At 57.5% G+C, this 12,094-nt stretch overlaps 4 protein-coding genes across 4 annotated transcripts; 3 read left to right on the top strand and 1 right to left on the bottom strand.

The window, feature by feature from the left end:
* Positions 1-3,539: 3,539 nt before the first annotated feature.
* Positions 3,540-4,150, top strand: B0H18DRAFT_1183390 (uncharacterized protein; the record flags this gene model as incomplete). The annotated part of the gene is made up of 3 exons (XM_048035988.1): positions 3,540-3,564; positions 3,628-3,956; positions 4,010-4,150. Coding segments are annotated over 3 exons (495 nt in total), but the record flags the coding sequence as incomplete, so codon positions are not given.
* A 624-nt stretch (positions 4,151-4,774) lies between these two features.
* Positions 4,775-5,617, bottom strand: B0H18DRAFT_502484 (uncharacterized protein). The gene is made up of 3 exons (XM_048038337.1): positions 5,481-5,617; positions 5,296-5,423; positions 4,775-5,236 (listed from the first exon to the last, which is right to left on the bottom strand). Exons 1-3 carry the CDS (start codon positions 5,489-5,491, stop codon positions 4,950-4,952), a joined length of 426 nt encoding a protein of 141 aa, XP_047891569.1. The 5' UTR covers positions 5,492-5,617; the 3' UTR covers positions 4,775-4,949.
* Positions 5,618-7,968: 2,351 nt separating this feature from the next.
* B0H18DRAFT_1120718 (uncharacterized protein) lies at positions 7,969-10,179 on the top strand (the record flags this gene model as incomplete). Its single annotated transcript, XM_048034192.1, has 4 exons — positions 7,969-8,632; positions 8,688-8,773; positions 8,825-9,951; positions 10,014-10,179. The coding sequence occupies 4 exons, from the start codon at positions 7,969-7,971 to the stop codon at positions 10,177-10,179; spliced, it is 2,043 nt and encodes a 680-aa protein (XP_047891568.1).
* Positions 10,180-10,506: 327 nt separating this feature from the next.
* Positions 10,507-11,967, top strand: B0H18DRAFT_502437 (Methylthioadenosine phosphorylase). Its single transcript, XM_048038336.1, has 5 exons — positions 10,507-10,667; positions 10,733-10,790; positions 10,850-10,871; positions 10,925-11,484; positions 11,535-11,967. The coding sequence occupies exons 1-5, from the start codon at positions 10,652-10,654 to the stop codon at positions 11,812-11,814; spliced, it is 936 nt and encodes a 311-aa protein (XP_047891567.1). The 5' UTR covers positions 10,507-10,651; the 3' UTR covers positions 11,815-11,967.
* The last annotated feature ends 127 nt before the right edge of the window (positions 11,968-12,094 follow it).

The raw sequence follows: 12,094 nt of genomic DNA, 5'->3' as shown, positions 1-12,094 counted from the left end.
GATGGCTTCAAGGGTGGGGGAAGAGATGGAGGTGCGGAGGACGGGCGAGTATATGTAAGGCGCGTTAAGCGACCACTCTGCCAGTGCGGCAATCTAATCTGATGGGAAGTGACTCACCAACGACTAACGGACGGCGTGTTGCGCAAGGAGCTGGCCAATGAGAACGCTAAATCGAAAGGCAGACGGGAGGGAGTACGCGTCGGGCGGGCGCTTCGGAGTCAGCAGGTACGGACGGAGGCTCGCGGGAGCAGCGGAGCGCCCCTGCGTGAGCCCAGGGCTGTTATCAATGACATATTCGTTCGTTTTATGCCTCACTCATCGCAGTCTATGTGAGCTTCGGAGGCGGTTGCGATTTCTCCAGGCAAATCCGGATCCGCGCGGCCATTTCCGAAAAGGCCGATCAGATCGCGCGTCCTCAATGGGAGGCCGCACCGTGCCCAGCAGCCAGGCCGCAGGCTTACGCCTGCGGTCTCGGCTGGCCTATGGTCATGCAGACCGCCGACATTACCCAACCGAGGGACCCCCTGCCAGCCGACCCATCCGACGCAGGAGGGGACAGCCGACATTGGAAAGGCGGATGGTGTGGCTGCCCGACGTCGGCGCGTCCGATGCATATCGTGCAGCCCGACCGCGGCCTCCCGATGCTCATGGAGATATCCAATATTGGGTACCCAATGAATTCGCCCTGAGGTTCAAGAGGCGGAGCGGGAGGCCGGCCAACCTCGACTGCCCGATGAGTATGGGGCCCACCGACATCGGCCATTCCTATGGTGTTAGGGGCACCCGACGTCGGGTCGCCGGCCTTCGAACGTCTTAACAGGAAAGGCCGCAAGGTGCACCCATCCGACGCCGGCCAACCGATGGCCATAGATGCATCCGAGGTCGGTTGCACTATGCTTATAGGGCAGGTGTAAAAGCCGTTGCGGTCTTATACCAGCCGATGTCGGGTACCCAATGGGGATCGGATGGCTCAGTAATAACAGCTCGCACTGTATACATTACTATGCTACACTGACCCGTCGGCCGTCCCAATGACTATGGACGCAGAAGAGTGACATCAGCAAAACTGCGGGTTCGTCTGAAGCCGTCTGAGAGTACTGACGTCAGACATTTCAGACTCCTCAGACCTTTCAGACTTGGGGTCTGAAAACGGGAGATTGACTCTGACTCAGACGGCCTTCAGACCATCTCTCAGACCATTTCAGATGGTTGTCAGACTGCTGCTCAGAGCAATAATAGAACGTAGTGCTAGTAGTGCATACAATACATTGTAAACTACCAGCTGGTACTCAGCGTGCTCTTACCTGTTTGTCCACCCACATACCCACCCTCCCTTCGCCACTGTGCTTGCCGTTTCCGACGACACCCCACTTGCTGGGCGTCGGGCTATCATGTCAAGGTTCGGCGAACTGATGCCCACTGGCCGCGGATCCGTGGGTAATCGTGTAGGTGATCGCGGACCCGCGGTTGGCGTGCGTTGCGCGCGCCCAGCCCTGCTCACCGTCGCGGTCACCCATGATTGTTCCATATGTTCCGTGCCCACCTTCCATTCGTGAGCCATCCTTGTCCGCTCATTCGCTCGCCTGCCCGCTCACCCACCCGCTCGCCCGCCCACTCGCCTGCCCGCTTTCCCGCCGTCTGCTTGCTCATCCACACGTTCAACGCCATATGAGTAGAGGGCGGCGCGGCGATGTAGGAGGGCTGTGGCAGGGCGAGAAGGCGGTGGCGTGGCGCGGAGGGCCCAAGCTCGCGACTAGATGACCTGTTGTGGTGCGGGGTCGCCTGGCATGCGCGGTAGGTCCTCGGCACGCATCGCACGCGTCCGAAATGGTAGGACGGCAGGGGAGGACTGGGAAGGCGGCGGCCATGAATAAACAACCCCGCTCTTCCGCGGGGTCGTCATGGGTACGTGCTGCGTGCTCGGCATGAGTTTGGCGCGTCCGAGAGCTGCAGAGCGCGGGGCGGCGAGGTAGGAGGGCTGAGGCATGGCGGGGAGGGCCCGAGTCTGCGACCAGATGTCCCGTTGTCGCGCCGGGATGCCTGGGACGCTGGGACAGCGGGGGCGGACTGGGAAGGCGGTGGCAAACGGACAGACGGTCCCACTCTTCTGCGGGTCACCCGTCGTTTATGCCAAGACCGCGACATACTTGTGATGCGTGCGAGACGCGTGACGGGCTAGGGACGTACGATGCGAATGGACGCCCGCTGTGATGCGGGGTCGTCTTGTGTGTGAGGTTCTGCTCGGCCTGTGTTCGGTGCGTCCGCAAGGCATAGAGGGCGGGGTGGCGCGATGGTGGAGGTATGGTTGACAATGAAGGCGGTGACGTGGCGGCGGGCATAGAGCACGAGGTGACGAACCCGCTCTTGTGCGGGGTCGTCACGACCTCGGAACACTTCTGATGCGTCCGAGACGAGGTAGGCAGCCCACCTACAGCGCCGCTGTGGGCGTGCAAAACCGGCGTATAGGGGTCATGTCGGCGAGGCATGGCGGGTTTTGTCGGATTGTGACTCAGCCAGCATCTGCCAGTGTGAGCCCGCAGCGGGCAGCAGGCGACATGTGACAGTACATAAATGACTAGGCAACGCGGGAGAGTGAAGGGAAAAGGAACTTACTTATTCGGTCTCATCTCTGCTTCATCCGACCGCTATCCACCCTACGCGTGACCCTGTTCGACATAGAATCCTCATCTGCATGCATTTGGCCGATGCACTGCAAGTTTGTGGGCTGCCCAAGGGTCGGTGTATGTAGAAGTAAAAGAGTGAAGAGGCAGTGAGAAGGGAGGCGAGGGAGGCGAGGGAGACATGGCGGAGGTGGGAGGCGCGGCGCACACGTCGATGCAGTGGTGCCTGCTTGCTGTGCATCGTAGCCGCACATCGTGGCTGCGGGCAAGCCGGCGCTTGTGCACCCTTCCGGACGCGTCGCACGTCGCGACAGGCTTCTGCAGCCGCTGCGTGTCAGCGACGAACAACACAGTGCAACAAGTCAAGAGATGGGGAAGTTGAAAGGCGAGTAACACAACAGAGAGGCGAGGGAACGATGACGTGGCGAGGTGCCAACGTGGCACAGTTTAGGGCAGGCGCCTAGTGGACTTTGGGGAGATTCGATGCGGGTGGCTTGAGGTCGCGCCTGGAGGGTCTGACGGGTCTGACGGGTCTGAGTGGACTGCGTCGCTCTGAGAGAACGAGCACGGAACGAGCAGACGCAGAGGGACGAACAGCGCGGCCATAGACGCCCGATTGCGTCAGATGCGATAGAGCTCTCAGGCACCGGATCAGACGCCTCAGATCCCTCAGGCGCCCTCAGAACCCGCGCAGATTTGCTGATGGACCGCCGGCTGCCCAAACCCCATAGGCGGAAGAGGACACATCGGCCGGCGTCGGCTGCTCGATGGCATGGGCTTAATGGATGCCTCGGCTCACTAATGCTCATGGGCAAATGCGCTGAATGGGCTCCGTCAGTGTTCTAATGTTTGTGTTAGCTCTACTAGTATCGGTGCTTCATCCTCTGGGGCTCATCATACGTGATCGTTGTGGTACCCCTGCTTATCTTCATTGCATCTATAGGCGAGTATATCTATCACTGGTATCTTCTCCAAGAACACTGACATGAACTCGACTCTGTTTCAGTCGTGGCCGTCTTTACACTCATTGCGGCTGGCTCACCGAACGGCGACTTCTTTGAGGGAATCGCCGTGGATTTCGGCACATCTTACTACGCACTGACCGTCAGCTTGAACATAATCGTCACCATTCTCATCTGTGCACGCATGCTCTACATGTCCAAAGGAGTCAGTGCCGTACTCGGGCCGGAAAACTCCAAGTTGTACACCGGCCTGACGGCCATCTTCGTCGAATCTGCGGCCCTATACAGCCTAGCAGGGATTATGTTCATAATACCTTACGCTCGGAATAGCCAGACGGCGATCATTTTCGGAGACATCTATGGGGACGTGTCAGTGAGTTGATGCAGGTGTCTCTCATCGGACTGATATGAATATTCTACGCGCAGTGCCTAGCGCCAATGTTGATCGTATATCGCATCATTACCAGGAGAGCCTGGGGAAAGGACACCGTCGACATGGCCGTTTCTTCGGTGTTATTTGCACAGGGCACCACTTCAACGAGGCAGGAGACGGAGAGTCGGGAATGACGGACGCGCGTCGTGTGGTGGAAATGGAGGTGCATCTCAAGCATGAGTCTTCTGACGAGGAGATGCACACCGTGGACTCTTCTGTGGGCGCGGAAAGCCAGATGGTGTTCAGGCCGCCGTCCCAAGTTCACGAGAAGGCTCTCGAAGGAGTATGACAAATTTGTGTGTCTCGGGAGTACATCAGGAACGTCGCCATCGGATGTTACATAGGGCGGGGCGGATCGGTACCTTAGGTCAATTAGTTAAAACCAAAACGAATCACCGAATGGCGACTTTGTAAAGGCTTTCTACTTCACGGCAAATCCTGGTCAAGACAACTTGTACAGTCATCCGCAGGATGAATCGTCTGTCCCATGCCGTCCTACATAATCGAAGCTTGGGTTGCAGTGGAAGCTCACTCATGATCTCACCGGCCTCGTGCAAAATACGTGCTTGAATCCGTGGTAGCAGCTTCCTTCGGTTGGTTTAGAGACATGAGGTTTTGAGGCCTTTTAAGTGGCGCATAGCTAACAAGATAGGATGCCCCGTGTAGCACCAGTCGTGTCGGAGCACTATCAATTGACTCGACAGCGAGCTCGAGTTTAAATACATACTACCCGCTTGAACACAATGGTCGCAGCGATCCGGCTAGCCAATATTTGCATATGGCACCCACTTAGAGGCTGAATCTCTACATCTTCGCGTGGACGTGTGGACGTGTGGCACACATGCTATCGATAGAAGTCACAATGAATGCTACACGTAGATAAAAGCAGCATACGGTACGGCGTAAGACATACTCCAGGCATACAGCTCCGCCCTAAAGGCGAGACCGCACACACGACACGAGACGCCTTACACCCCGCGTTGCGCGACTCAGGACCGTCTTAGCCCCACGCATCGCATACCTGGTGTGGAGAGCGAAAATGGGCTCGAGCCAAGCAGCCGTCCAACCCAGCAGACCTCCTACCGCTCCGCCAACTACTGTGGCACCGGATGACCAGAGTGCGGGGATCGCGCCGCCCATCGCTACAGACTGAGCGAGCGCGAAGGGAGAGCCTGCAGAGACGGGACCGATCGACGATTGTATGCCCGCTGCGATCGAACCTGTAGGCCCATCGACGGTTAGTGACTATCCGACGTGGTCTTACTTGAGTGCTGCGCACCTCGCAGAACACCCCTAGCGAGGAAGCCGATCGCACCAAGCGCGACCGGAAGGGCAAGTGGCAGCACGACGACCGATACTATGATTGCACATACAACGCAGCCGATGAAGATGTACCAAATTATGCGTCTGAACGTCGGCGTTGAGTGAAACACCAGGAGCACTTTCTTTATAACCGTGACATACCTAACTGCCATGCCTACGCCAATCCTTGATGGTGGGGGGTAGAAGGCGACGTGCTGCCGTGCAGACGGCGTTTTGTATGCGCTGCAGCGTCTCGCATTGCCTTAGAACCTGTCTTCTCGGATTCTACTCTACGTCAAGAGGAGGACGGACACGTACGCTTTTAGCGCACACTCCCTCACACGCCTGTCACCGAAATTACCGTCGGGCCTGCCTTAAGGAGAGAGAAGCAAGCTTCAATCGTAGCAGCGGACCTTGCATCGACCTTCATGACGCCGTACCTCGCTCTACACTGCGAGCCTCCGACGGGTCCGCTGCACCAGGAAAGGACAAGCTGAGAGACGAGCGACATCTGTGCGTATCAGATGGTAACACAGCCACTGGCTCGAGGACTAGCTCACTTTTAGAGAGGATCGGGGTACGGAGGATACAGAGGGTACGCACGTTGACCAGAACCATCGAGAATCCCCGTTCGTTGGAAGATGATGGTATCGTGAGGCCAGACCATCAGAAGGTTCGAGGAGGCACGGTGAACATGATGGGTTGATGCCGTACTTATCATGATGGTAGAGCTCTGACTCCAGCATGCTCCTTTCGCTCCAGGAAGCATAGAATGCCTGTCGTCGCACGAGGAAGATGAACACGGCATCGTAATATAAGCGATATGACTCACACAATGGATGCGAAGGCGTTCATGAGTAGACGGGACGAAGAAAGGATCAGCGCATGATCACCACAGTGCCTGCGCCCCTTGTCAGCTGGTCGGGACAATGAATAGAGAAAATGGCGGTCGCACTGAGATCGTCGTGTACAGTTGTTGAACTGTTGAGACAAGTCATTCCTGGACGCGCACCGCGACAGTCTCTGCGACCAAGCTCAGTATTTATGGATATTTCTTCGACAACGGAGCAGAAAGGGGACGGGACTGCAGCCAGTTATGAACTTGGGGGTTGGACATCGTTGAACACGGTCGTCGGTCGCGGACGGTGGCACGGCGGAAGGGATGTGGCAGGGATGTGGCGACCTGCCGGACGGCGGGAGCGCGGAGATCGAGCGGAACCGGAACCATCTGTGATCGAGATCTCAGAAGCCGCCAAAACCACGCTTACCAAAAACGGGTTAGTCCCCATCGTCCATCTCGAGACTCAAGTAGACTCTAGCAGCGTACGTCAAGCATGCTCTCGCCCCTCGCGCGTTTTCATCGACAACCATCCGCATCCTAACCGGCCTCGCATCCTCAACGTTTTCTCAGTCGTTGATCGCCGAGCGGCGTGCCGAGCACCTTGCTGCATACGCCGGGTGTATTTATCCAAACATCCGCCATTCCTTACCCGCTCTTCCTCGCCGATCACGTCTGTTTCCCTTTCTTCACCTGCGCAAGCCTCTCGATTGACACGTAGCCCTCGTGTACCGACGCCCACCACCTTATAACGCACAGGCCGATCCCGCTCATTAACGCCCATACGGTACCTCCACTCGACGCAACCAAACCGACGCGATGCAGGCGCCTCAACAGGGATCGTCTACCGGGCACCTCTCAAGGTTGAATACCACCGCTGCTGGTCCGTCCAACTCAGTGCTTCCCACACCACCTGCTTCCGCGAGCTCCCCCCATCATCGACCGGTAGCAGCTTTGCCTCAGTATTCGCCGCTATCTCCTGGTAAGCCCTCTGTCCTCATGATGTCGTCTTGCTGCTTTTGTGCTGCTTGTGTGCAATCACAAGATGAGTCCTAGCGAGGACTTCTATCGCGTATCGCCACTCAACCTCATACCGAGCGACGTCCAGTGAATCAAAGCATTGGCATGCAAACTTATACTTGACACAGGGGAGCGTCTCACAACAGTGATAGTCGCGAGACAAAGGTTCTCCTAGTATCATTTCGTTGGCCAAGTTCCATTGCGCATCTTACAAGCAACAAAACGACATCACTTACTATATCGACACGCGCTCATCCCCTTTGCATCGCAGGTCCGTCGACGCAGCCGACTCACTTTAATGCAGCGCAGCATCCACATATCCAATCGCCGTCTTCGAGCTCTTTTCCGCGTTATAGAGTTCCTTTGGCGCAATTCGGCGGTGGACCTCCTCCTCAAGCGTATCCTCACCAAGGATCCCCACAGCTGCAACCGCAACACTCGACTTCGCACCCACGAAGCCAATCATTGTCTGTGGCACAGCAGCCCGGAGTAGCGTTCCAACGCGGATCAATGTATGCGCCTCAACACTCTGGTTCGCATGGCGGTAGCCATGGTCCAGGAGCCATTCAAGGGCAGCCGCCCGACCTCTCGCGTCACCACAGTCACGTCCTAGTCTCGCAAAGGCAGCCCGCCCCGCCAGCTAGACAGCATCCGGAGAGGCGTGACAGCACACAGTTCCAGACACCCACACATTCCGTGCAGTCACACAGCGGGAACACGGGTTCCTCGGCAGCACAGCCGAGGCCTCCGTTCTCGCCCAACATACCTCGAGCATCGGAACACAGCCGACACATGACGATATCCCTCTCTGAGTCTGTCGCGGGTCCCGCGTCGCCGTCAGCGTCCGCGCAACAGTTCCAGCCCGCAACTCCCGGTCCGGCTTCAGCAGAGCAGCAGAGACACGCGCCTCCGCAGAATGAGCCAGAAACCCGAGTGGCTTACTCCATCTCCCAATGGGACCCACCGGAGCACGCGCGGCTGACGTTTAACTCACTTGGGAAGCACTTCGCGGAGCTCGTGCACGCCGCGGAGGTGCATCTCGCGCGGGAGCTCGCCCCCGTGAAGGCGTACGCGCTGCAGCTCGAGCAAAGGTATGTGGCGGTCGCCGCCGAGCGGGACACCTTACTGGCCGGGAAGGCTATTGCGCTCACGGCGGCGGAGGCGGAGAGGCAGGCGGCGGGCGCTGCGCGCGCGGCGGTGGCGAAGGAGCAGGCGGCGGTGGCCGTGGCGTTCAATGCGGCGAAGGACCTCGCGACCGCGTGCGCAATGCTGCGCCACCAGCTGAATGCGACGCAGACGGAGCTCCAGCAGGTGAAGGGAGAGCGGGAGAGTCTGAGGGTGGAGAATTGGCAGCTGAAGGAGGTGGTGGCGAAGCTCTCGCGGGACGTGCATTTGAGTGAACGGGAGCGGAAGGAGAGCAACCCGACGATGACAGGGGATTCGCTACTGTCTAGTGGTGCGTGCTCTCTCGAATTGGTAGAAGGGTGTCATGCTCATGGTTCGGTGAATAGCACTGGCAGAGGTCAGGGGTGAACACGACAGGCGAATGCAGGTTGAGCAGGAGCTCACAGAGCTGAAGGCAAAGATAAGCAAGCAGGTGTGTAAATCCTGTTCTTGATCAAGCGCATTCAGCTTATCCCGCATATAGGCACTCCTTCAAACTTCGGGGACGAGTACAACGTGGCCCGAGATGGTCTCTGCGCTGCCGAAACTGGCAGGCCTTCCCGATCCGTTTTCTGGCACACAGCTGGGAAGCGAGACCAGGCACGAGCACTCCGCGACAGAACGACAATCGTCCCTGCCAACAGCCAGTGAGACCTTCATGGGGCTGGCGACGCCACAGTCGCAAGTGGGGACCGTCGATATGGAGCCAGTAGCGCCAGAGAGGGACATGTCGGAAGTCATCGACCTCACGATGTCAGATGGAGCACCGAGCCCACTAGCTACAACAGACAGGAAAAGGCCGGCGAGTCCGCCGATGTTGGACGAGATGAGTGCTCTGAAGAGGAGGAGAACGGAGGAGCTCTGCGCTAGCGAACGAGGCCCTCAAGCTAGAGATCCCTCGCCCGAACGCCCGTCCTCTTCGTCGATGGCCATTCATGAGTTCGGCGCTGCGCCCCTGCTCATGGGTCTCACCTCCACACCTGAAACCGCTCCTCCCGCGGAGCGAGATGCCGATCCCGACCAAACGCTTGTAGACGAGAGGAATGCGCACATGACAACATCCGATGCCACTCCCTCAGAGTCGAAGCCGGATCTGAAGGAGCTCCAAGGCGAGATGAAGCCAGACGTAACGTCTGGGCCGGGTGATCATACCGGTCAGCAAGGTGCCGGGCTGCAAGAACCGATGCATATAGCAATGCGGGAAGAGGAGGAAGAGGAGGAAGAGGAGATCAAAGAAGAAGCACATGCGTCGCCACAGCTGGCTCCCTCCCCAAAACCTACACTATCCGCTCAAAATGAACCTCTACGGACGCCAACGCCAAAAGTAGAGTCACCGCGTTTGCCTTGTCCGCTTCCCCGTGGTACGGCGGGATCGACTGCAGGCCGGGGCCGACCTATGCCTCCATTCAGGGTACATTCGCTTCCCAACAAACCGATGGTGCCTACAAAGTCGAATACACCTGTGCCTCCGAAGCCTTCCGTATTCAAACCTTTGAAGCCGGAAGCATCTGCACCTGTGCAGCGCCCACCCCTCCGAAGGTCGCTCACCATCTCGCACATCCACCTTGCGTACGACGAAGCCGGATCGCGGTACACCTGCGTTATGTGCAAGTACGTCCCCACGCTGCGTAGTATATATCACTCTGTTTGCTGATGTGTTACTGGCTCTACAGGCGTCGGCACGAAAAAGACCGGACCTTCCGCGTCGCGTCATTCTCGACCGACTCGTCTTGGGACACACTTGCTGGTCATGTCGAGCGCGAGCACCCAATGGGATTCGAACGGCTTGTGAACATGAGTCTGGAGCAGATTGCAGAAGCGAACCTCCGGAAGAAGTAATTTTCCTCCCTCACTTTCCCTCAGCGCATGCACCTGTGCACTTAGTACGCGTGCAGCATATGCACGTTTGTCGTTTTCACCTTTATGAGATATGTAGTTCGCACAGAAGCTCAATAGATCGATCACGTATGTACATCTTGTTGTATTCTTAGATCGGGCTGTAATTGTCATGTAACTGCGCCTCATGTGCACGATAGGTCAATAGACTGTTGTTTCCAAAGCGGAAACTACGTCACAGCGTTTGCGCGAGATCGAATCTAGCCATGATAGTCGCAGATCGCTCGAGATCACGAAGTTAAATTTCTTCCAGCATAATTAAATGCTTGCACCGAGGCTCTCAGGTCCAACACACTCGGTCGTCTTCGCCAGAAGCAGTAGCTGTCGTTCGTTGCCTTCATACTCCCATCTCAAGCAGCCCGTTCTGCGTGCCAGGCAACCGACAAAGTATCGACCCCGAGGGACTTCAGTTGAGATGAGTTCCGAAAATGGTGAACTTCCTGGGAATCTATGGGGTGCATGTTCACTGATGGACTCGCATGTTTTCATGTCGCAGTGCTTGTTGGAGTGATTGGAGGCAGCGGGCTGTACCATCTGGACAACCTCACATTTGTGTGAGTCAAGGGACTCGCACACCACAGAGACGACGGATTGATTGTTTGCTGTCCAATAGCAAGCACGTCAACCCTGAGACGGTATGAGTCTTGCCTTCATGCATCGATGTAATAAGCTAATGTGCAGTAAGTAGCCCTGGGGGTTCCCTAGCTCACCCATAACCATCTGTACCCTCCCGTCGGGCACCCTTGTCGCGTTCCTCGCTCGTCATGGCACCGGACATACCATCAACCCATCTGCCGTCCCTTCGCGTGCTAACATAGCTGCCCTCAAGTCACTGGGTGTGCGCGCCGTACTCGCTTTCTCAGCAGTAGGCTCCCTGCGCGAAGAGATCGCACCGGGGGACTTCATCCTACCTACGCAGATCATCGACCGCACGAAGGGCATACGTCCCGCAAGCTTCTTCGAAGGAACCAGCGTCGTAGCACACGCAGCCTTCGGCGACCCGTTCGCCCGGGGCTTGGTTGGCTGGCTAGAGAGCCGCGTGAGGGCCGTGCTAGAAGAGGATGGGAAGGCCGCAGTTCAGGAGGGCAAGCGCGTGCCGCAGCTGCACACGGAGAAGTGCGTCGTGTGCATGGAGGGCCCGCAATTCTCGACGCGGGCGGAGAGCAGGATGTACCGCGCGTGGGGCGCGGACGTGATTAACATGAGCGTGCTTCCCGAGGCGAAGCTTGCGAGAGAGGCCGAGCTGAGGTGCGTCTTCGTTGTGTCGTGCTATACATGCAATTCATGTTCTTCCGTAGCTACGCACTGATTGCGACCTCTACGGACTACGACTCGTGGCGCGAAGGTGAGGAGTCGGTGACTGCGGCAGAGGTATTTATGACCCTGCAGGAGAACGCACGTCTGTCGCGCCATGTAGCCGCGCGAATACTCGAGGAACTTCACGGTGCCGCAGTGGAAGGAAGCCTACTTAAGGAGGAGCAAGGGTCGATGCAATACTCCATCATGCCGCGGTCGCAGCAGCAAAAGGAGGAGGACCGCCAGAAGCTGGCGTACGTCTTGCCTACCTACTTCAGCTAACGCAAACACTGGTAGCGAAGGGCGTGCTCGTTCATCAGCCATGCCATCACGCGATGGATGGGAGATGTCTTCCTGGAACCCGGGTATGACAGAAGCATAGACTGTGTCTATACCGACCAGTTGTTGTAATACGGTATACACAAGTTCCCTGGGATGTACTGGGGATATAAGACAGGCTTTGTTAATACTGAGACAACAATGTAACACTTCGACTGCTCAGCACGACTCCGAGAGCATCTCGACAGGCTGGAGATCCATCTACACTGCCCGCCCACGCCCG

The sequence above is a fragment of the Fomitopsis serialis genome (assembly GCF_022376445.1).
Source record: "Fomitopsis serialis strain Sig1Antser10 chromosome Unknown B0H18scaffold_51, whole genome shotgun sequence".
In the NCBI taxonomy this organism is placed as follows: Eukaryota; Fungi; Basidiomycota; class Agaricomycetes; order Polyporales; family Fomitopsidaceae; genus Fomitopsis; species Fomitopsis serialis.
Note: the sequence above shows the minus strand (reverse complement) of the source record. Positions and strands in the feature narration are given on the sequence as shown.